The 26,170-nt window shown below is 36.6% G+C and overlaps 1 protein-coding gene across 1 annotated transcript in view; it reads left to right on the forward strand.

Moving 5' to 3' along the window:
- TMEM131 (transmembrane protein 131) overlaps nt 1-26,170 on the forward strand; it is a 116,161-nt gene that overhangs the window by 14,517 nt on the left and 75,474 nt on the right. Inside the window, exons 3-6 of the mRNA XM_058186245.1 lie at nt 2,773-2,813; nt 12,221-12,289; nt 21,366-21,489; nt 22,083-22,199. Coding sequence (XP_058042228.1) covers nt 2,773-2,813; nt 12,221-12,289; nt 21,366-21,489; nt 22,083-22,199 — 351 coding nt within the window. The remainder of the gene's footprint in view (nt 1-2,772; nt 2,814-12,220; nt 12,290-21,365; nt 21,490-22,082; nt 22,200-26,170) is intronic.

Raw genomic sequence — 26,170 nt, forward strand, 5'->3', positions numbered from 1 at the left:
AAAGGCACTGAAAAAAATGAGCTATGACCGTTTTTCACAACTGTTGCAGTATCCCCATCTCACGTGATCATTTGCTTGGCAAATGACTCATTTTTATGACAGTTGCAATGTCCTGGGGTTATGTGGCCTTCTGAAGTCAATGGAGAAGTCGGTTTCACTTAACTATTTTACTAATTTAAGAACTTTAGCGAGTCACTTAATGGTGGCAAGAAAAGACATAAAATAGGGCAAAACTCACTTAGCAAATTTTTCACTTTGCAACAGAAATGTAGGGCTCAATTGTGGTCGTAAGTCGAGGACTACCTGTATTTGATTTCAAAATAGTTTTTAAAATTATTTTACCCTGACTCATGAAAAGGAGATGATTCTTTTTTATATTTAATGAGTACATTTTTGGCAAGACTTTATATAGCCATGTTACAGTTTCTCATTGAGCTTGAGCTTCTTCATTCTTCATTTACCATTTTTTGGGGCTGTTTTCCACTTTCCCTTTCAGGCTGCCAGCTATGTCTTTTCTCCTGTCAGAAAACTAGCATTATGATGGATGAAAGAGGCTTGAATGAGCATGAGGGAGGAGGGGGGGAATGTGCCTCACAGCATACGGATAGTCCTCAAATTTATTTAGTAACTGTTCAAAGTTACAATGGCACTGAAAAAAGTGACTTATGACTGTTTTTAACACGTACGACCAATGCAGCATCCCTGAGAATGGAAGCTGGGAGCAGGGCGCACGTCCCTCAGGGCTTTCCTCAAAGCCTTTGCCACCATGAATGAAGGCCTGGAGGGATGCATGCACCCTTCAAAGCTCTTGGCGGCAAAGGCTTTTTGCAACAACAATAAAAGGCTTTGCAAATGGAGGGAAGGCTTCGTTGTTTCAGGCCTTCCCTTTGTTTGCAAAGCCTTTTACCACAGATCTCATCTAGGCCTCCGTTTGCGGGACCATGTTGTAAGTACTTGGGGTGAGTGGATTACTTCATAATTTTGAATGGTCGCTAAGTAAACTGTCATAAATCGAGAATTACCTGTACTCAAAAAATATTTTTTTTATGTGATAGAACAGCAAAATTATTAAACACCATATTTATTCAAAGGAAAGGTGGTTTTTCCCCCCCTGTAAAGCATGACCTTTGAAAAAAGGTTGGTCGTCTTACTTTCTCAGAATACTGGCAGATATTGAAAGGGAAAGTTTGCTTCTGTCTGACCATGAGTGAGGATTCTAGAAAAAATATTAGGGAATCCAGTGATTGAGTTTTTGTCCATGCATCTGCACATTTATTTTGAGTCTTCAGTAGGGCAAAATCAATTTAAATGACTTCCTTCTTTCTTCTGCTTATCTCTTGCATCTTTCAAATAGCATAACCTTATTCAATTATTACCAAAAGGTTAAACCTCTCTATTGTAACTCTAATATTGAAGATAAGTCAGCCCCACCCTAGTAAAATGTTAACTTTTTTTATAATTCCTGACAAGCACTTTTCTCCAGTTTCTCTTTTAGTTACCTCATTTTTATTTAATCAGTTCTCTTTCCCCTCAGTGCAGCTATTCTTTAGAATTTCCTCCCCCGTTTCGATGGGTTTTAATGTTATATCATTAAAAATTATAATACTTATTTGATGGATATTTTATATTCATTTTGTAATCATGACATGATTATTAAACTTTAAGTATACTTGGTTAAAATAATCAAGTCAATATAAAAAAGAAAATAGTGAAACTATAACAGTGCATAAGTAATACTGTAAATTATATGTAGATCATCTGTCAAGTTAAAAAATAAACTCTAAAATCTGAATTTTTTTATGTGAAACAATTTCTGTATAAAATTTAGTCTATACTTGTTTCTAATACATACTCCTATGACGCCCTTATATGTAGGAGGAGCATTGTTCTTTTTTCTCCTATTTTCTCTTTCCCATTTTCTAGCCAAAAATGTGTATTTTTATCCCAGTACTGTTGAGTTAGCTTAAAATGGGTGAAGGGCCAGTTTGTTAATGTGCTTGCCTAGAAACCAGGAGACTATGAGTTCTAGTCCTGTTTTAAGCAGGAAAGCTGGCTGGGTAACTTTGGACCAGTCACTCTTTGGCAGCCTAACCCACCTCACAGGATTATTGTTCGAGGAAAAGAGAAGAAAGGAGTATTATGTATGTTCACTGCCTGGAGTTACTTATAAGGTAATAAAGGCAGTATTAAAATCTAATAAATAGCTTTTGATGAGGAATTTTGTCAAAAGATTTTTAAAAGTAAGAATACGCAGCATTTATTCTTTATCTGCAAGTTTATTAGTATGATTGTGAGATTAGATATTCTCAAGTTAGAAGTAGTTCTCAATTTACAATTATTTGTTCAGTGACCGTTTGAATTGTGACAGGACTAAACAAAGGGACTTATGCATCCGAAGTTATAGCCACTGCAGTGTCCCCATAGTCACATAAACAAGATTCAGGTCATTTTGGGAGTAGTCACAATTCTCAGACCACATGTGAGTTGGGGAGGTGCAGTCTGGGTCTGGGCCTGAACCAAGCATTCCAGGGCCTCCCACACCCCATGCTTAATTAACAACCACAACATGGAGAGCAGGGATTATGGTCATCAAGTGAGGCAAACATTTGGGTGCCTTGCTTAACAACTGCAGGTTCCATTATAGTCGTTAATTGAAAACTTCCTGTAATGGGATAGACAGCTGATACTCAGTTCTAAATAATTTTAATATTTAGAAGTACGGTAATTTCCTTAAAAAATGCTTTACAATTGAAGTTTTCTATTCTTTTTTAGACTGAGACAGCTATTGGTCTCAATTCATATCAACAGAAAAGGTAAGTTGTTTGCTATAATAGAATATTTGATTTAGTTAAACAGTTTTTTCAATATCTTTTGTAATTTGAATTATTTTGACAATTTGATAAATCTACCACATTGTCTCTAATTATTACTTTTCTAAATCTATTTATGACAGTAGTGGCTAAGAATGCCTTTTATAAGTTTTAAATTGATGCTTCTGTGCAGACATATTGCAACATTGTTTATAGGTGCTTTGGTAACTTTTCACTTGAATTACTGCAATCACAGTGTGATGGGACTACTTTTTAACCTAGTTTCTAAACTTCAGTTCATCAAAACAAAAGTTTCAAAGTTTGTATGGGATTAGCTAATTTAATCCTATCACACTTGTTCTTTGTTAGTTGAATTAGCTGCCAATAAATAATCTATTTCCAGAGTTTTATTCATGTCTCTGGCATTGTGGCCAAAATGTGCCAAACTGAACCAGTACTACTGTAGGGAAACAGATATTGAGAATGTGACTGAAAAATTGTTAAAATACGATGATAGTTTACTTATGGAGTGGCTACACAACTTGCATAACATTTTCCATGAATACTGGAGTTATAACTGACAATTGGAAGAATGTTGTTATTGTTCCCCTATACCAGGAGTGTCAAACTCCTATTTTGCGGGCCGGATCAACATTCTAGTTGTCCCTCATGAGCCGGGGGAAGGGGAGGAGTCATCGGAAGCATGTGAGCGCAGGAGTCATCTGGTGCATGCGAGGAGAGGAGTCAGTGGGCACATGCGTGCGCAGGCCCCACCCGACTATCCTGGCCGCCTCCTGTTTGCATGTGCGCCTGCTGTCATGGCGTGGGATGAGCCTGTGCATGCGTGCAGCCAGCAACTCCGTGCATGCACGCCTACCATGATAGAATTAGCCAGGCCAAAGCTTCCTGGAGGGCCAGTTGCTGAGCCCCTGCTGCTGGACACCTCCCCCCCTGCGCATAAACACCTGAAAGGCCAGTAAGTGCAGTTGTCCTGGAGATGGTGAGGGGCCAGCACATGTGTACGCAGGCCCAGCCCACGCCATCCTGTCAGGGGCACGTGCACCCAGGAGGCAGCAGGCCCGGCACATGCCATGCTGGTGTGTGTGCATGCGCCTGTGTCCTGTGCACACATGTGCCTACTGGGATAGCGTGGGCCGGGTCTGTGTGCCCGCTGCTTCCTGTGCAAATGCGCACACACCGGGATTGGGTGGGCCTGGCTGAAGCGACGTGGGCCATTTACCATTTCCATGACTGGCGCGTGGGCAGGATCCGACCACATCGCACGCCAGATCCGGCCCACAGGCCTTAAGTTTGACACACTTGTCCTACACAGATAGATAGAACAAATGTAAACATTAAGTATATTAACAGTGCCTGGGGAAAAGCTTAGCAAATTTTGTTTATGGTGTAATCTTAGAACATTAATTACACTGTGAAATTGAATTGAATTAATAGAATATTTGGCTCAACAAAGGTAGAGCCATGAACAAGATTTAACAATGGCAATAAGTGATACAGGAAATAAATTTTAGCAAATGAAATTAAGTGCAAGATTATCTTCCCTCAATTCATGTAATTAATGAGGAAGTAGTAAATAGCAGCTTGACAATGGTCCTTATCAAATATGAGTACAAACAGAAGTGGTTGAATCCGTTGCCTACCATCACCTCCCACTTTAAGGTCTTAAAACTCATAACAGACTTCCCTCACAATAACAAAACCAAATATAACCTCAAATAATGAAATAATGAAAGAGATGGGTCTCATTGGCTCATCACTCTTGGGAGAAAATGGAGTATGGGTCCTTGGAACTTGTATTTTCCAAAGCTGTTTGGATGCAATGTAGAAGAAATGAAAAAAATATGCGTCCCATTGTGGAAGGGTTTACTAAAGCTGGAGAAATATTAAGTTGTACAAATGTTGCTAGGAAGGTAATGGATGTTATGTAGTCTGTAACTTGTTGAAAGGGGCAGAAATAGTGAAAAGTATACACTTTGGTATATACAACTGAGGGTATATCATAAGAAATAGATTCAAGAATTTGAATGTGGTAGGGATTATTTAAGATATGTAAGTGGAGAGGGGGAAAAGAATGAATGAGCGATTAATGAGTACAATTGAGTACTAACAATAGCATAATATTCATAATTGTATGCAGAAATGTGCAGTCGGTATAAAATCTATTAGAGAGGTTTGGTCATATAGAGATAAATCTGATAGCACATCCTATAATATTTTGCAGCTGTAATGCTAAAATGCTAAATGCTAAAGCTAGTCTGTGCTATAAAAAAATTCAGATCAACAAAATGTGCATTGTGTACAACTTGTACAAATTGTAGTTAAAATAATTTACCAGTCCACTAAAATATTTTAACAAAATAGTTATTTCTGAAGCTTTTATTTAAAAAGTTGAACAAAAACTAAAACCACAAAAAATGAAGTTTAAACAAAGTCTCTTAATAGACATATCGGTGCTTGTTAATTTCACTTCCTGTTTATTTTTTAAATGTCAGACTTGCAATTTTCAAAAAGGCATATGAACAGTTAAATAAAAAAATCAACTATGTTCAACTACTTGATGTTAGGGCAGTCTAATACTCTGTCTTTTGCAACAATAATATTTTGTTTTACAGATATTTTACAGATTGCATTTGTCTTCAGTTACGTCTACTTCATAATCACTAAGTATAAAAGTGTTAGTAAAATCAGATGATAGAATGGTTGGAACTTTTTAAGCAAATTGTTAAGTACATTTGTAGGGAAATACTTTAGATTTAATTATTTAATTGTAATTGCAATTGATCTAAGGTTTTACACTTGCATTCCTATTACTCTCATATCAGGGAGTACAGTGGGGCTTATTTCTTATTTCTGAATACTGAGAGATAACTATAGTCTAGTATAAATTTATTTAATATATATGGCTGACCATCTGAACAAATGGCTCTAGTTGGTAGACAATAATTCCAAAAATCATCAAACATCATCTCCATACAAAATAAATATAATTGGTGATCAATAAAAAAAAACCAAGAAAAAGCTACCATCAATATAAATACACTACAAATGTTTCAGTAAAACTAATTCATAGACTCTAGTGAACACTCTGATAACTCCTGTTATATAATGTAAGATGTGTTTTAGTAGGGCTATGCAAAGCATTTAGAGGGGCTTCTCACTCAAATAGCCATATCTTCCCAAGTAATCTGCGTTACTACTTCCAGATCTTCCAGGATTGTCATTACTATATATACTGTATTATAGAAGTGTTCTCTCTCTCTCTCTCTCTCTCTCTCTCTCTCTCTCTCTCTCTCTCTGTGTGTGTGTGTGTGTGTGTGTGTATTAATCTGCAAAAAGAACCATTTGAACAGTTTGCACAGATCTAGGATTTACATTTTTATTTATAGTTACATTTTGAATTCCACCTGCTTTCAGATATAATTAGCATGGGCAAAGAAAAAGTGGGATATGTAAATCTCTTCAGTGGCTACTAATCCCCTTTATGAGTAGTTTTTAAACTTTCTAGCTCAGGGCCCTTTTGAGAGAACTGATCATAACTACAGGATGGCAGTACAAGAAAGGAGCCAGTCACAAAATGGTACGAGACACATTTTGTATGGTCCTCAGATAGTTATTAGTTAATACTATTAACTGGGAAAGATTGAGGGCAAAAGAAGAAGGGGACAACAGAGAACGAGGTGGCTGGATGGAGTCACTGAAGCAGTAGGCATGAGTTTAAATGGACTCCAGAGGATGGTAGAGGACAGGAAGGCCTGGAGGAATGTTGTCCATGGGGTCGCGATGGGTCGGACACGACTTCGCAACTAACAACAACAACAACTATTAAATACTTAGATATTATTTTACATTAGTACACAGTCTTTTTTGAAATTAGTAAATTCTTCACTGTAGAGATTTCCTTATAGCAAGAGTTTCCATACTTCAGTTTCCCTAAATTAACTAACGACATTGACTAGAGATATCATTGCTCAGCTTTTTTTATTTCAAGCATACTTTATTTTATTTACTAATCAAATTTATATAATTGCCCATCTCCCCCCAAAGAGGACTCTGGAGAGTGCACAACAATACATAAAGCGGCCAATATAAAGCAGATTTAAAAAATCTAAAAGCTACAGTAATAAGTAACATAAAAACCAAAATATTGATCCTGGGCAAAGGGAAGACAAAAATGACCCTCTCAGAAGTGGACCATTAGACAAATTTACAGTTTCTTGGAAGCTCCAGGTCTGGCAGCATAACCAAATTTGAGTTTATTCATTTATTCATTTACTTCATATAATATATATGTTAATTGCATTTATATCTTACTGCAATAAAAATGACTCTGAGGGGTTTGCTGATAATAAAGTTATTATTTTATACACGGCTTCCCAAAAATGCTTCTCAATATTTTACCCATATTTTGTTGTATCTCTTTTTGCATTATACATGATCTTTTCAATATCAGATCTTTTCAGCCTTTCTTCTTTTTATATTGGGTGAGGAGAATACAATTACAACAGATTACTTCTCTCTTAATATTATATGCTTTAGCTTTCAATTGCCATTTCAGGGAGGGCCAAGGCAGATATAACTAGCAGAGATTGAGAATTGTCCGGCTGGTTATCCAGGATAAAAATTTGGTAGGCTTTTTATCTGTAAAGAAATCCTGCATGCTTATTTTTCTATTTACTGTTTAATATTTAGTGAATATTAAAAGTATTAACATTACTTCAGTCTAGATTCATCAGGGCAATTTAGAGTTGTCTTATCTGAATACAAGATCCTTTGCAGTCTTTTGTTTTGAAACAGGAATCCATAATCTGCAGATTTAAGATCATATGTAGCTCTTCAGATGCTTCATGTAAACCTCTGCAAAAGCTGCCAGTCTGATGTTTATATTTTATTTTTGTCTTGGCCCTTAGTACTATTTGATAGTATGAAATGTATTGCTGCAACTGTGGCTCTTGGCCGTAAAAGTATTATGTATTCTTCTTGCATGATTGTCCAAGAAGCATTGCTGCTTCAAAGAAATAGGGCTGATAAGCAAAAATTTCTGTCCAGATGAGAGAGGAAAACGTGTGCGATTATTACCTATCTCTTTTATCTATTTAATTGATACACATCATTTTTCTCAAAATCTCAAAGTGGCAAACCTAAAATCCTGATTTTTCCTAAAACAATCCTCTTGTAAAGTAAGTAGGATTAAAGGATAGTGACTTGGCCCAATAAGCTTCCATTACTAAAAGTGGTCTTGAATCTGGATCTCCCTAGATTTGGTTAAAACCAAGGTACTGATGGCCGTTCCTGGCTGGGTCTATTCTAATCACCACATAGCTGAGCAGTTCACAAGCAAATCCTTATTTGATTTAGATCTGGGATTTTCTGGAATTGATAACAATCCAAGTTATTGTTAATCAAGGCAAATACATGAAGATTCAGGGCAGGAAACAGATTAATTTATTGGGTATTGAATTCCAATGAAAACCCCTTAAGTGCATATTCGATAACTAAATTAATTTCTGGATTTATCCATGATAAATCCTAGCTATATGAAAATTCTTGGTCTTCAGAAATCTCAATTGTTTAACATTTACAGTTCAATTAATATCTTAGGTTTAATTTCCCCTGATTCTGACATTTGATCAAGTTGATTCTTTCTATCCTACTTGGCCATTAATTTCTAGAATAGTTATCAGCCTTAGTTAGCATCTTAGACTTGCCCCACATTCTTAACACTTTGCTCTTGTTCATCTGTAACCAATTTCTCTCAAGAGTGATTATTTCTTTCACAGCACATAAAGCAATTTTGCTTTTATGTTCAGTAATCTGATGTAACCTACAGGTGGCTGCTCATGGAAAATGCTGAGTCACCTAGATCCATCTAGGCTGTGGGTGGGAAATCCTTTTTGTAGCCTGAGGCTGACCTTACTTTTAGTTCATTTCAGTGGCTGATTTTTTATTTCATTTTAATGATTGATGTTTATTTTATTTTAATAGCCAGTTACCACACAGTTGAGGCAGTGATATTAATTGTGGTGTGGGTGTGGGTAAGATTGTTGAAGAATTATTGGTGTAATATGTCTTTTAAAAAATTTATATCTTAGGATATTAATTTTAAATTATCCTACTCTTTTCTATCTATATACAAAAATAAATAAATGGAAGCTTCGGGAGGTGGCAGCTTCTGAGCTAATTTTCATTGATTTCAGAAAAGTTAAATAGTCTTGAAACATATGAGTATGAGAGACTACCTGAAAATCCAGGGCTGCAGACTTTAAAGGTGAAAGTCTTAAAAAGATCCCAGAAATAAACAGTAGAATCCACTTTTGTATAATTGCCACAGAAACTGCATAATTGTGCCTATGAAGTTCTGATGAATTTAATCCAACTTAAAACAAAGTTTTTAATTAAAAAAAAGAATTACAACTTTTTTGATCTCCCATCTCAAATTTTCTGATGAATTCTGATGCAGTCTCATATTTTTGTCTTTTAAGAAAAATCTTTTCAGTTTTACAATTTGAATAATAAAATGTTAGGCAAATATAACTTAAATATAGTCATACCAAGAAGACAGAGTACTGGATTTCTTTGCTTTTTCCAGGAGAAAATGCCATAACCATGGGATCCTTTGAAAATGCCTTGTCTCATATATCTGCCAATCTTTTTTTAAGTAGAATAGTATTAGTATTAGTATTCATTGTCAGCCTGTACAATTTTCCATATATTAGGTTATTTGGATTTTATAGATCAATTATCACCTGCTTTAAAACAAAACTGTTTTAAACCTTCAAAACAATTTTCATGCTTGCTTCTAACTAGTGATCCTTATTTTACAGCCAAATCAGTAAACCATTTGAACTTGGTAAAAATGTACCTGCCGACTTATATTATTCATGAATCATGAGCAAGAATGAATTGGTGGCCACTAAAGTTGGAAACAGTATGTTATCTCAAAAAATCCAAATTGCATATCAGTTTCTTTACAGTAGAAGACAGCAGTTGCATCTCTGCCTCAGTAAGGCAGCCTTTCATACTCCTCAATTGGGAGGCTACCAGATCTCCTATCTCTGAGGGAACTGGCAGAATGCTGCAAGCAAGACTATTTTATCAGTTATCAAAAACAAAAAAAAACCAAGATCTTGTTTTTTGCGAAGAGTCCCAAGTTATGCTCATGGCACATAGATGCTACCAAATTAAACAGATTACCAGCTTTAAATGTTTGAGAGTGCCTTGGCTCAAAAAGGCCCATATTTGGCATACAACCACAATAGGATAGAAATCCTCAGATGCCATCATTAAGTTTCCTCACAGAGGATGAGGAATATTTCATAGCACCAGTGATAAATCTCTCAGGCAAAATCAAAGGCAGAATTAGTTTTGCAAGCTCTGCCTCCTCATTTTGCCCTTCTGGAACAAGTACAGTTTCTTAGAGCAACTTTACAATCTTTGACATAGAATGCCAGGAAAATTGAAAAGATGCCAGGTTTGTTTAGCCTTAGAGTGGTTCAAATATTTAGTGATTACAGCAAGGATACTTTCATAATTAGAAACACCAAGCCACAGAAAACCTTTTATGTTGATAAGATGCTAAATCCTCCCCTCCGCTGTACTGAAGGATAAGTATAAACAGCAGCCAGTAGTTTAATAGCTTTGTTCGTCTAATACAGGAGAGGTAAAAACTTGGAGACATGCCATCTTCTGTTGCCCATTCTGTAGAGATAAAAGGTTTCCTTGATTGGCTGGAATCCTGATAAACTAGATTCAGCCTGTGTCCAGTTTCTATTAGAAGGCAGTAGTCCATTGGTGGGCTGCAACCAGTTTAGCTACCGGTTCTGTGAGCGTGCGCACCTAATGCGTTTGTACACAGCATTTTGAAGCTCAGCTGCTTACTCTGGTAAGTAGAACAGCGGAGGCATAGAAATAACCTGTGCTGAGCGAATCAGCTGAGCCAGAAAGAAGGAAATATAGGACAGGATGGAACTGGCAGCAGCCCACCACTGCAATAGTCCCTGCATCATCTCTATTTTAGCTTTGACTTAATGGGCAAATGAAATCTATGGCTTTTGCTGCTGTTACTGCTTTTATTGTTCTGTTTGTACTGGTGTTAGGACCATAATAAAGATATACAATATATACATGCATTTTTGTCAATAAAGATAACTCGCACATGCCCAGTCCCATAATGCAATGCCACTCTCACATGCCAGGCCCCCCTGCATATGCGTGCAACCCTCGCATGCACATGCAACCCCCCATGCATGCACGCAACCTCCCCCCTTTTGGCCGGACATCCCAAAACAGCACTGGGGAGGGGAAGCCTTTGCCTCCCAAAATGGCTGGGGGGGGAAGCCTCCAAAACAGCTGGGGGGGAAGCCTTTGCCTCCCAAAACAGCTGGGGGGTGGGGAAAAGCCTCCAAAATGGCTGGAGGGGGGAAAGTCTGAAAACGGGTGGGGGGTGGGGGAAACCTTTGCCTCCCAAAATGGCTGGGGGGCGGGGAAAAGCCTCCAAAACGGCTGGGGGGAGCCTTTGCCTCCCAAAACAGCTGGGGGTGGGCGCCTCCAAAACGGCTGGGGAGGTGGGGGAAGCCTTTGGCTCCCAAAGCATTACATTCATGAACATTCCTTCAGATTCCAGGAGTTGATTTACCGCCCTAAAATACTACTGTGCCAAGTTGACCCAGTCAGATATTATAGTTAATAATAGCCACTGAAAGAAGTCTGTTCCTCTTATGTCTGTAATTAGAAGTCCAACCAAGACTATTTTCATCTCCAAATCAGAATATTAGCTAAACTAAAATTGATCGATATAATCTGTCATCCAAAGCTACCTGGAAGTGAAAAGCATCCATTCTTTTTCCCAAAATGATAGGAAATATTTTCTTTTCTTTTAGCACAGAATACTCAAAGGCCCACACTGGTCCCATTAATGCAACATATTTTATTATAAGCAAGATCTTAAATTATTTATAATCTGTATACTACTAAAACTCATATCTATAATTTTTAACTAGGTGAAATAGTGCATCATAGGGCAACAATTTTTGAAACACAATACCTCAAATGGGCTAATTTACAGAATACATCCAAAATCTGGGACCAATGACTCTCATTGAGTTGAAATTTGGTAAATAAGTGGTTGTTTCAGTGTTCCTGTGCTGCATGCTGCCATCCAATTTTTTTTAAAAAAAGTACTTCTTAATGTGAGGCATAGCCTTTTTTCAACCAGATTTCTGAATGTAAGTTGTCTTAAAGTGTTCTGTACGGTCTGTATATGTAGGAAAAAGACACATGTGTTTTTATGTAAAAAATGACTCAATTGTAAACATAGAATTTTTAGTTATTGTTAAAGTTAGATTATAAGACTTTAACTCTATATCTGAGTGTCTTTTCTTTTTGTGCAACAGTGTATCTATGTATCGAGGAAATTGCAGACCTATTCGGTTTGAACCACCAATGCTGGATTTTCATGAACAGTAAGTTGGGAATATTTTGGTTAATATACTGAACAATGCCTTCAGAAAAAAAATTGTACAAGGTTCTGGTTCTAGAAACTATTATGTAAGCTTATTTTTCATTATGTCAAATTGCACATTGTGTGCATGTGCAAAACAACAGCTGCCATTTTTGCATCCCTTGAAATAAATCAGGGGTTATATAAAGGTAAAGTGTTAAGATGTTGAACTATAAACCAGGAGAGCATGATACCTAATTCTTCCTTTGGCATAGAGGCCAACTTTGGGGCAGCCGCCTGGAGTAACCCATCTTACAAGGTTGTTGTTGTGGGGAAAATTGGAGGAGGGAGCATTTTGTGCACATTTTGAGTTGCATAAAATAAAAGATAATAAATCAAACAGTTGTAATAGCAGCAAGTTAAGTTAAAAGACCAAAAATGATAATAACATGATGTCAGATATCCATGATTGCTGCTTAGCACTGCAAATGATATGTACATTTGAGTCCTATTTAAGTAAAGGTGTATTTATTTGTTCATTGGATTTAAGTTCCATATTTTTATAGGAATGCAAAATGGCTTATATGGAGATATCTCTTCATATTACCACAACAATATCCTGTAAGCTACATTACACTGAGAGTAACTAGTCATTTTGAAAACATTTGCAGTTTCAGCACCAATGCCACCTGTAGTGAATGTGTTTGTATTTGGCAACCTGAATGAAGAAGAAGTCAGAATATAGAGGGATTATAACATATTACAATCCATGAATTCTAAATTTGTGACAGAGGATCTAAATGTTTACAGAAATAAACATTTAGTAGCAGGCAGGAAGAGGTTATTTTATGTTCCCCATTTTTCCTATCATCTTTTTTTATCATCAGTGAACATTATAGCTAGGAACATATATTGAATATAGATATTTTCTATAATTAAAGAAAAACATTTCATGGAGATGTTTCTCCTGCAATAATCTGGCAGTTTTAAAACTAAAAGAAGACAGTTTTTATTTTTATTTATTTATTTTTGTCACAACAATATACACAAGCATTACACAAAATGATTATATAGTATATAAACATCTATATGAGGAAATATAAGGAAGTATAAGCGCATATATATATATATATATATATATATATATATATATATATATATATATATATATATATATATATATATATATATATATATATATAGGTCTTTGGTTGTTGGTTTCTCCCATGTATAAATTGGAAGTGTCTTGGCCAAGACACTTCCAATTTACACGGAAAAACCCAACAACCAAAGACCTATATACAAACACCGTGAAAACCTCAGAAAACAAATATATATATATATATATATATATATATATATATATATATATATATATATATATATATATATATATATATATATATATATATATATATATATATATATATATATATATATATATATGAGAAAAACAATAGGACAGGAATATATATATATATACATATATATATATATATATATATATATATATATATATATATATATATATATATATATATATATGAAAAAACAATAGGACAGGAACGGTAGGCACGTTTGTGCTCTTATGCATGCCCCTTATAGTCCTCTTAGGAATGGGGTGAGGTCAATAGTAGATAGTTTTTGGTTAAAGCTTTGGGATTATGAGAAGAGACCACAGAGTCAGGTAATTGTTCCAAGCACTGATAACTCTGTTACAGAAGTCATATTTTCTGCAATCTAGATTTAAGCGGTTAACATTAAGTTTAAATCTATTGGTTGCTCTTGTATTATTGCAATTGAAGCTGAAGTAGTCTTTAACAGGAAGGACACTACAATAGATGATTCTATGAGTTAAACCTAGGTCTTGTCGAAGGTGGTGGAGTTCTAAGTTTTCTAAACCTAGGATTTCAAGTCTGGTGGGATAAGGTATTTTGTTGTTTTCAGAGGAGTGGAGAACTCTTCTTGTAAAATATTTCTGGACACATTCAATTGTATTGATATCAGAAATGTGGTGTGGGTTCCAGACAGGCGAGCTGTATTCAAAAATTGGCCTAGCAAATGTTTTATATGCTCTGGTTAGTAGTGTAGTGTTTTTGGAAAAGAAGCTACGCAAGATTAGATTTACAACTCTTAAAGCCTTTTTTCCTATGTAGTTGCAGTGGACTTTGGCACTTAGATCATTTGACCTGAAAACTCCAAGGTCTTTAACAGGGTGGGGGTCATCTGTAAGGTAATGTCCATCAAGCATGTACTTAGTGTTTAGGTTCTTTTTTCCAATATGTAAGACTGAGCATTTGCTGGTTGAGATTTGGAGTTGCCAAGTTTTAGACCAAGTGGTTAGAATATCAAGGTCTTTTTGAATGGTAGATGTATTGTCGTTGGTGTTAAATAACATAACATAACATAACATAACATCAGAGTTGGAAGGGACCTTGGAGGCCTTCTAGTCCAACCCCCTGCCCAGGCAGGAAACCCTACACCATCTCAGTCAGATGGTTATCCAACATTTTCTTAAAAATTTCCAGTGTTGGAGCATTCACAACTTCTGAAGGCAAGTTGTTCCACTTATTAATTGTTCTAACTGTCAGGAAATTTCTCCTTAGTTCTAAGTTGCTTCTTTCCTTGATCAGTTTCCACCCATTGCTTCTTGTTCTACCCTCAGGTGCTCTGGAGAACAGCCCGACTCCCACTTCTCTGTGGCAGCCCCTGAGATATTGGAACACTGCTATCATGTCTCCCTAGTCCTTCCTTTTGTTAAACTAGACATCCCCAGTTCCTGCAACCGTTCTTCATATGTTTTATCCTCCAGTCCCCTAATCATCTTTGTTGCTCTTCTCTGCACTCTTTCTAGAGTCTCAACATCTTTTTTACATCGTGGCGACCAAAACTGGATGCAATATTCCAAGTGTGGCCTTACCAAGGCATTATAAAGTGGTACTAGCACTTCACGTGATCTTGATTCTATCCCTCTGTTTATGCAGCCCAGAATTGTGTTGGCTTTTTTAACAGCTGCTGCACACTGCTGGCTCATATCTAGATGGTTATCCACTAGGACTCCAAGATCCCTCTCACAGGTACTACTATTGAGCAAGGTACCACATATACGGTACTGGTGCATTTTGTTTTTTTGGCCTAAATGTAGAACCTTACTTTTTTCACTGTTGAATTTCATTTTGTTAGATAGTGCCCAATGTTCAAGTCTGTCAAGATCTTTCTGTAACTTGAGCCTATCTTCTGGAGTGTTGGCTATTCCTGCCAGCTTGGTGTCATCTGCAAATTTGATGATAGTTTGACATCGTCAGCAAAGAGAACACAATTACTTGAGATATGGTCACAAGGATCATTTATGTATAGTATGAAGAGTGTTGGTCCAAGAACGCTACCTTGAGGAACGCCACTCTTGACAGGAACAGGATTTGATAGAGCATTGCCTATTTTGACCACTTGTTGTCTGTTAGACAGAAAAGCACGTTTCCTATCGTGAGGCGTCCTGAAATGCCATAGGATATTAGTTTTAGGAGAAGTTTATTGTGTACTACTGAGCCAAAAGCTTTGCAGAAGTCTATGTAGATTGCATCTATTGCTTTGCCTTGATCAAAATTGGTAGTCCATATGTTTTTACTGTGGAGAAGTTGTAAGTTACAGGATAATTTTTTTCTGAAACCAAATTGTTTATTAGAGAGTAGGTTGTTTATTTCTAAGTGGAAGGTAATGGATTGGTTGATGATTGATTCCATTATTTTGCAGGTGACGCAGCATAGAGAGATTGGTCTGTAATTTTCAACTAAGCTGGGGTCTCCTTTTTTGAAGATTGGGATGACTGTGGCTAGTGACCAAAGTTTGGGAAGGGAAGTGGTCGTGAAAGCTTTATCAAAGATTATGCTTAGGGGTTCTGCTATATTAGTGGAAAGTTTTTTTAAGAAGTATGCACATAGCCCATCAGGTCCAATAGATAGCGATGGTTTCAAGTTATGAAGAGCTTTTCCAACATTATCTTCTGTGAAATCTATATGTATTAAGTCATCATACTCATTGCTGGTATGATTTGGGAATGTCGGATATGTGTCATCACTGTTAACAAAGACTGAGCCAAAGAATGTGTTAAAGAGGTTTGCTTTAACTGTTTCGTCATTGCATTCTTTGCCGTTAGAATCTTTTAGTGGTGGGATGGATCTTGAGTCTTTAAGTTTATTATTCACAAAATTACAAAAGGCACGATTGGAATTTGTGCACAGAAGGTCCTCTTCCTGCTTGGTGTGGTAATTTGTGCATTCAGTTTTTATTTGGTTGCATATATTTCTGTAGCGGTTTTTGAAATTTGCTACCTAGCCCTTTTTGTTTTTTCTCCAGAGGGATTTTTTTTTTTATTGAAGCTTTTTTATTGATATGGGTAATTTGCTTTTCCTGATCTTGGTGATCGTTTGTGGTACTTATAGTTTAATGACTCTATTGATTTCAAGTAGGAAAACTCTGTAGTGGTCTTCAGCAGTTATACAGGTTGAGAACAGATTTTGCCAGTCCAGAGATGAGAGATTTTTGTTTATAAGGTCATAGTTGGCTTTTTTGAAATTGTAGTTAGGAATACTATTGTTCTGACGATTTATGTAAGGGCGTATATTGAGACGAAGGTCAATCATGCAGTGGTCGCTGCTGGAAAAGGGTTCTTTTATTTGTAGTCAATAAACTGAGTTTGTGTTGTTGCAGAAGATGAGGTCAAGGCAGTTGTTGAGTCTTGTATTGTTAGTTACAAGTTGTTCAAGACCTAGGTTTGTAACAGCGTTGTATAGTGTAATATGGAGTGGCTCAGTTGTACATTCATTTGTTATCCAGTTAATAAGAGGTAGATTTAGGTCACAGTTCATGCATGAATTTGACGTCCTTCATTCTAGCTCTTGAATTCCTAAGTTTATGATGTATAATAATGTACATGTTCAAGTGTGTAGCACAGATGTAAAATGAGAAGAATTTTGACTGTCTTTTCAGTCTTTACAATTGTACTTTAACACAAGCATAATTGAAATGAAATTATATTCTAAAATTTGTGGGAAATCTTTTTTGTGAGTTTTTCTTCAGGGAAGTAGAAATGGTCTGAGTTCTGTGTTGAGCTATTACAGAATTGAAATAAGTTGAAATAAGATTCAAGACTCTTTTCTTCCCTAATAAACATTTGGCAGAAGTATATGACTGTCCTTATTCTCTGGTTGTATTGCTTATTCACTTACACATGTTTGTTGTATTTTCTAGTTCATAATGTTGGGTAAAGACATGCTGAATATTTTGTTTGAGTCAATTGCTGTAAAAGTAGTATGCAAGTAGCAACTTGGGCTTTCTGAATGTGAGAAACTTCCATAGCAGCAAATGAACCAATGAGAGCCCTAATTAAATAAGGAAACGAGGAAAGTGTTGTATTAAGTAATACTCTACTACTTTGGTGTTTTTTAATTATACAGTATAGTTACTTTATTTGCATGGGCAGCACGATGGCTCAGTCGTTATGATGCTGGATTTGTTGGCTGGAAAGCCGACAGCCTGGTTTTGAGACCTGAACATCATGTGATGGGGCGAGCTCCCATCTTGGCCTAGCTCCTGCCCACCTAGCAGTTTGAAAGCATGCAAATATAAATAGGCACCACTTTGGTGGGGAGGAAACAGCATTCCATGGCATCATGCTCGCCATATGACCATGGAAATATCTTCGGATAGCACTGCCTCATGGCCGTTGAAACGGAGATGAGCACCACCCTGTATAGTTGCTTACAACTAGCAGGCTCCTTTCCTTCCTTTCCTTTATTTGCATACCACCCAATTCTGGAAAGCACCTGGGCAGCATCACCTAGTGGAAAAAAATGTCTGAAATAATAAATCCATAAAATAAACCAAATGCAATATCAAAATATTACACTTACACACAAAAAATGTGCAGCAGCATACAACTGCATGTTCAGATCTTCAAGCATACCATGCTTTCCTGCACTTGATGAATTATTCAGTCACGACTACTCTCCTGAAACCCAAAAGGAAGACTGTCTCTCTAAGGAAGGGAATTCCAATGTATGGGAAAAATTATGAAGCCCAAGACAGATGTCATTCTTGTGTAGACAGGATCTGGAAGTAGTTGACCCTATTCAGTTTGATTAAGTAGTCTCCAGTGTTAGATGGATAATGGAGAAGATGCCCCCAGATAATCCATATACAGTTTTAAAGGTTGCAACAAGCACCTTGAATTACATCTAGAAGCCTATTGGCAATCATTGCAGCTCCCAAAGCAGTGGGTAAACCTCACTGTCCAGGCTTGTTACCAACCATAGCTTCTGAATGTTTTCCAGGGGTATTTTCATCTAGAGCTTATAATAATCTGTGAGGGAGGTGACTAGGTGATTGGCTGTGAACAGAGTTTCCTGATCCACAGAAGTTGCAGTTGGTGCACAAGATGTGACTGTGCAAATGTTTTGTAAGTTGCATTGGTTACTAGTTTGTTTCTAGGTCCAGTTCAAGGTGGTTGGAAGCCCTGTATGGCATAGGATCAGGTTATTTGAGAGATTACCTCTCCCCAATTTCAGCTTCTCATCCCATTAGATCCAACAAAGTGGGCATGTTTTAAGTTCCCTGATTTAGGGAGCTATATCTAGTAGTACCCAGGTAGTGGGCCTTTTCTGTTATAATGGAATCTTTTCTCCCCTCCCTTCCAAGATGAAGTGAACTTTATCATTTATGAGGATTGGAAGGTCCTCTAGTTATTCCAGCAGGCTTGAGGACCCAGGGATGGGTGAACAAATGAAATTTGTTATTTCAGTGAAGCTATTCATCACAATTAATTGCTTGAAAACAAGATTGTATAGTAGTCAAACCGTGAATGGCTATTGAATATTAGTTTACCATGTTAATTAACCATGTTAACTGAATTAATATTGTTCATTCTTTTCTACTGCTTTTAGTTTAGTTTTTATTTTAAGAAAAACCAAGATGACCTTGGAGATACCATGTGACCCTAGTTAACAAAACATGATTTAAGCCCAGGACAGAAAACAAACATTGGAACTCAAGCTTGTTCCACCTTAACTCTGTTAAGTATGAAGGAAGAAGGGGAGATGCTGTTAAATGGCTTTCAGATTTCTGCTATGGTAGCCTAAAACAATAAAAAAGGATTGTAATAATACTTTTGGAATCTGTTTTGTGACCTGGCTTACTTCAAAGGGCTGATTGTTCTCTAACCCTAAACATGAACCCTCTGAGAATTGTAATTGCAGTGCTATTTTTTTTAGAACAAAAATGTATCAGTACTTTAAAGACAACATATGTGCTTGTTGTCTTAATTACTAATAGAAGAAATAATATTTAATTGGAATATTAATTGACTCCATTCTCAACTGAGGCTTCAAAGCAGCATGCCAACAATTTTATAAATAAGATTATTTATAGTCCATAATATAAATGCTTGCTTAAATAATCTTACTTGCTTACTGCAATAACTCACATTGTAGAATTAACGTAGTGATAACCTATGATTATTATGGAATAATAGCTTAAGCTTTCATTTATTGGAATAATTCCCTTTGTATAAAGCTTCTCTCTCATTTAAAAACTTCATTTTTATTTCTTTGCATATGTTAAAGTTAGTAATTCTTTAAATGCCATTCAGTGTTGCTGCATTATGCAAGTAGTTGTTTGCTTTAGAATAGAATAGAATAGAATAGAATTTTATTGGCCAAGTGTGATTGGACACACAAGGAATTTGTCTTGGTGCATATGCTCTCAGTGTACATAAAAGAAAAGATACGTTCATCAAGGTACAACATTTACAACACAATTGATGATCAATATATCAATATAAATCATAAGGATTGCCAGCAACAAGTTATAGTCATACAGTCATAAGTGGAAAGAGATTGGTGATGGGAACTATGAAACGATTAATAGTAGTGCAGATTCAGTAAATAGTCTGACAGTGTTGAGGGAATTATTTGTTTAGCAGAGTGATGGCCTTGGGAAAAACTGTTCTTGTGTCTAGTTGTTCTGGTGTGCAGTGCTCTATAGCGTCGTTTTGAGGGTAGGAGTTGAAACAGTTTATGTCCAGGATGCGAGGAATCTGCAAATATTTTCACGGCCCTCTTCTTGATTCGTGCAGTATACAGGTCCTCAATGGAAGGCAAGTTGGTAGCAATTATTTTTTCTGCAGTTCTAATTATCCTCTGAAGTCTGTGTTTTTCTTGTTGGGTTGCAGAACCGAACCAGACAGTTATAGAGGTGCAAATGACAGACTCAATAATTCCTCTGTAGAACTGGATCAGCAGCTCCTTGGGCAGTTTGAGCTTACTGAGTTGGCGCAGAAAGAACATTCTTTGTTGTCCTTTTTTAATGATGTTTTTGATGTTAGCTGTCCATTTGAGATCTTGCGATATGATAGAACCCAGAAATTTGAAGGTTTCTACTGTTGATACTGTGTTGTCAAGTATTGTGAGAGGTGGAAGTATGGAAGGGTTTTTCCTAAAATCTACCACCATTTCTACGGTTTTGAGTGTGTTCAGTTCCAGATTAGGACAGTGATGGTGAACCTTTTCAGCACTGAGTGCCCAAACTGGAATATGTGGGCATGCGCATGCATATGCGTTCAACGGAGCACCAGAAACCTGAAGAGCAGATGGCTGGCATGCGCATTCCTGTTTTTTGGCTGTTTTTAGGCCTTTTTTGGGGTGTTTTGGGGGCATTTTCCGGTGCTCCAGCACCTATGAAGACCAGCTTGCTGGCATGCATGTGAACGCGGAAACCAGAAAAGCAGCTGGCAGTGCCACGTGTGCCCACAGGGCTCTGTGTGCCACCTTTGACAGGTGTGCCTAGGTTCGCCATCACGGTTTTAGGATGAATTAAATACGGCTTGTACCATTTGCATTTTGTTTTATTAATTTAATACTATATGCCACCTATAACACCTATAGAAACGAATAAGACAGATATTCATAATGATAATTCGTGTACCAGAATTTTTTTATGATGTATGATGTATTATTATACATTATGACCTGCAAATATAAATTAACTATAGTAAGATAAAAGATAAACAATTCTAAATGCTTTTTCTGGTCTTTCTTTTTATACAGGCCGGTTGGGATGCCAAAAATGGAAAAAGTTTACTTGCATAATCCCAGTTCAGAAGAGACTATTATATTAGTTTCAATATCTGCAACAACGTCACATTTTCATGCGTCTTTTTTTCAAAATAGGGTGAGCTAGTTTTGCTTTATGAAGTTGCTGTTATTGTGGAATCTTTTTACTCTATCATAAGAAACTGTACTTTAAACAAAATCCCAGATATGGGATATTGTAAACTATAAACTAAAATATGTTTATATCATTCTTCCAACGAGGAACAGTTCAGTAAAAATGAGAGATCAATTTCTCCAGGGATTACATTTGCAAATGTATTAAGTATTGCAAAGGAAAAACTTAATGGCTTCAGTTTTATTATGCTACTGTAGTACTAATTCTGATAACTGAGGAAGGACAATTTTGTTGTTGTTGTTAGATTTATATTCTGACTTTTTTCCCCTCAAGATCTAAGGTGTGTTACATTGCACTTTGTCCTTCCATTTTTCTGCACAATAATACTGGGAGGTAGATTGGAATGAGGGAAGCAATTGGTCCAAAGTTACCCAGTGAACTTCCATGACTCAGGGTGAACTTCAATCTGGATTTTTGCAAACCTAGTCCAGGGACCTTAACAGATAGCTAGCATATATGAGTTCTTCTTTTGCATATTTAATACACTGCTTTTGAATCAACAGCATAACATACCTTCTGACTTTTCTCTTTTTCAGAAAATTATCCCTGGAGGAAATACATCATTTGATGTAGTTTTTCTTGCAAGAGTTGTGGGAAATGTAGAAAACACATTATTTATTAACACATCTAATCATGGGGTATTTACTTACCAGGTAAGAACAATGTGACATTGCTTTCTAGTTCAATGTACATTAAAATAACACTGTACAGTTGAAACTAACAACAGTTTATATTATTTGAAGGCCTTTTTCATAGAACTGGAGTCTTGAAAGCAGGCATTTTGGTCAGAGAGTGCAAACCATTTGCTCAAATCCAAAGGAAAGCAACTTTGGCAAGTTGCTGTTTAGGCTTTTCTTGAATAGGTTGAACGTCAGTGAATGGGAGTTTCTATCTTTCTGAGAATTGGTTTCTCTATCTAACTGGTATTCGAAAGATGTTGCCCTCATTTTCCATGTGTGGGTTTTTAATCTTTCCTAAAGTACAGGCTCCAGAAATAAATACTCTTACATACCCTGGAGATTGATTGACTAAAGTAAAATAAATATTTCCCATGATTCAGGAACGTATGTCCATTGATGCACTCCTGCACAACTTTTTTTTCTGTTTTCTTTCACAGCCACATCATGATGTTGAACAATTTTTCAATTTGTTAGCTATTCTACAGTCTTTTTGATAAGAATTATTACAATATATGTTATCCCTCATTCCAGGCACTGTTTCCCAGTGTGTTTCTCTTGGAATTTTATTTTATTTTATTTTATTTTCAGAGACCCATCAGGATTGTTTTGAGTTTATTTTAGGATATTAGCTGTATTACTCTTATCTGTAGATTTAATATGCATTCTCTTATCTCTTCATCCAGATCACTAATAAAAATGTTGAAGAATACAGGCCCTATGACTATGGCATCCTACTTGATACCTCCCTCCAGTTTTATAAGGACACATTGATATGCACTCTTTGAATATATTTCTTGGAAAGCAGATTTGGCAGGCTTGCCTTCTTGTAGATACCAAAATAATTAAAGCCATCCATCACTAATACTTTGGGTTTTTTGGGAAAGTATCATACATGCCTTCTGCTTGTTTAGATGAGTGAAAACAAACAACAGTTCTTGATTTACTTATTCTCCCTTAATATTAACTAGATGCTTTTGGGAATAAATTCTTTTAGGAGTTCAAGTCCATCTTCTATGTTCCTTTTGAACAAATTGTATTCTTCAAAATAATAGCAGAAGTCATATCACCAGATGTAAGGCAGAATTTTTTTTTTTTTTGTTATTCCCAGTAATTATTATTGCGAGGATAGATAACAAAGTCTATGAATATAGACTTTGGTATTCTTCTTTATTTGTTTCATTCAGATAATGTGCAAGATCCCATTTTAGCAACTTTTGTACCATCCTATATAAGAGTAAGCTTTTAACTTCTGAATTTTCATCTCCAGATTATACAGGATTCATTTCAGGAATCCACCACTATTTGTTCTGTTTTGCAGTATCTCTTTTTCTTCCCCTGTAATTCAAAGCCTGTTTGTTTTGTAAGGGCTTGAAAGCTGTAGAAATTGTCTTCCCCAAGCCCCTCCCCTCCCCCATGTCTTGTTTTTGCGAAGAGTCCCAAGTTATGCTCATGGCACATAGATGCTACCAAATTAAACAGATTACCAGCTTTAAATGTTTGAGAGTGGCTCAAAAAGGCCCATATTTGGCATACAACCACAATAGGATAGAAATCCTCAGATGCCATCATTAAGTTTCCTCACAGAGGATGAGGAATATTTCATAGCACCAGTGATAAATCACTCAGGCAAAATCAAAGGCAGAATTAGTTTTGCAAGCTCTGCCTCCTCATTTTGCCCTTCTGGAACAAGTACAGTTTTTTAGAGCAACTTTACAATCTTTGACATAGAATTCCAGGAAAATTGAAAAGATGCCAGGTTTGTTTAGCCTTAGAGTGGTTCAAATATTTAGTGATTACAGCAAGGATACTTTCATAATTAGAAACACCAAGCCACAGAAAACCTTTTATGTTGATAAGATGCTAAATCCTCCCCTCCGCTGTACTGAAGGATAAGTATAAACAGCAGCCAGTAGTTTAATAGCTTTGTTCGTCTAATACAGGAGAGGTAAAAACTTGGAGACATGCCATCTTCTGTTGCCCATTCTGTAGACATAAAAGGTTTCCTTGATTGGCTGGAATCCTGATAAACTAGATTCAGCCTGTGTCCAATTTCTATTAGAAGGCAGTAGTCCATTGGTGGGCTGCTACCGGTTCTGTGAGTGTGCGCACCTAATGCGTTTGTACACAGCATTTTGAAGCTCAGCTGCTTACTCTGGTAAGTAGAACAGCGGAGGCATAGAAATAAGCTGTGCTGAGCGAATCAGCTGAGCCAGAAAGAAGGAAATATAGGACAGGATAGAACTGGCAGCAGCCCACCACTGCAATAGTCCCTGCATCATCTCTATTTTAGCTTTGACTCAATGGGCAAATGAAATCTATGGCTTTTGCTGCTGTTACTGCTTTTATTGTTCTGTTTGTACTGGTGTTAGGACCATAATAAAGATATACAATATATACATGCATTTTTGTCAATAAAGATAACTCGCACATGCCCAGTCCCATAATGCAATGCCACTCTCACATGCCAGGCCCCCCTGCATATGCGTGCAACCCTCGCATGCACATGCAACCCCCCATGCATGCACGCAACCTCCCCTTTGGCCGGACATCCCAAAACAGCACTGGGAGGAAGCCTTTGCCTCCCAAAATGGCTGGGGAAGCCTCCAAAACAGCTGGGGAAGCCTTTGCCTCCCAAAACAGCTGGGGTGGGGAAAAGCCTCAAAATGGCTGGAGGAAAGTCTGAAAACGGGTGGGGGGTGGGGGAAACCTTTGCCTCCCAAAATGGCTGGGGGGCGGGGAAAAGCCTCCAAAACGGCTGGGGGGAGCCTTTGCCTCCCAAAACGGCTGGGGGTGGGCACCTCCAAAACGGCTGGGGAGGTGGGGGAAGCCTTTGCCTCCCAAAGATTACATTCATGAACATTCCTTCAGATTCCAGGAGTTGATTTACCGCCCTAAAATACTACTGTGCCAAGTTGACCCAGTCAGATATTATAGTTAATAATAGCCACTGAAAGAAGTCTGTTCCTCTTATGTCTGTAATTAGAAGTCCAACAAAGACTATTTTCATCTCCAAATCAGAATATTAGCTAAACTAAAATTGATCGATATAATCTGTCATCCAAAGCTACCTGGAAGTGAAAAGCATCCATTCTTTTTCCCAAAATGATAGGAAATATTTTCTTTTCTTTTAGCACAGAATACTCAAAGGCCCACACTGGTCCCATTAATGCAACATATTTTATTATAAGCAAGATCTTAAATTATTTATAATCTGTATACTACTAAAACTCATATCTATAATTTTTAACTAGGTGAAATAGTGCATCATAGGGCAACAATTTTTGAAACACAATACCTCAAATGGGCTAATTTACAGAATACATCCAAAATCTGGGACCAATGACTCTCATTGAGTTGAAATTTGGTAAATAAGTGGTTGTTTCAGTGTTCCTGTGCTGCATGCTGCCATCCAATTTTTTAAAAAAATATTTCAGTATATGAAAAGAAATTATCAAAATGTCACAATTCATTTTATATAAATATATGCATAAATAAATAATTTAACTTAAGTATTCTAAATTATGAAATCAGGAGATAATAAAATATCAACAAATCAAACATTTTACCATTACTGCATTAGATGATGTTAGAGAATAACATAAAACTCTCATTTATACTGAGGGTGAAATGCAAAAAAAAAGTATATACTTGAATTTTATATGATTAGGAAATTAAGTAATGCCTGAGGCTTTTAAACCTTGCAATAATGAACTTCAGATTCAGAAACAGATGTGGGAATTTTTAGTTATTGTTAAAGTTAGATTATAAGACTTTAACTCTATATCTGAGTGTCTTTTCTTTTTGTGCAACAGTGTATCTATGTATCGAGGAAATTGCAGACCTATTCGGTTTGAGCCACCAATGCTGGATTTTCATGAACAGTAAGTTGGGAATATTTTAGTTAATATACTGAACAATGCCTTCAGAAAAAAAATTGTACAAGG

The sequence above is a fragment of the Ahaetulla prasina genome, chromosome 5, assembly GCF_028640845.1.
Source record: "Ahaetulla prasina isolate Xishuangbanna chromosome 5, ASM2864084v1, whole genome shotgun sequence".
NCBI classification, from domain to species: Eukaryota; Metazoa; Chordata; class Lepidosauria; order Squamata; family Colubridae; genus Ahaetulla; species Ahaetulla prasina.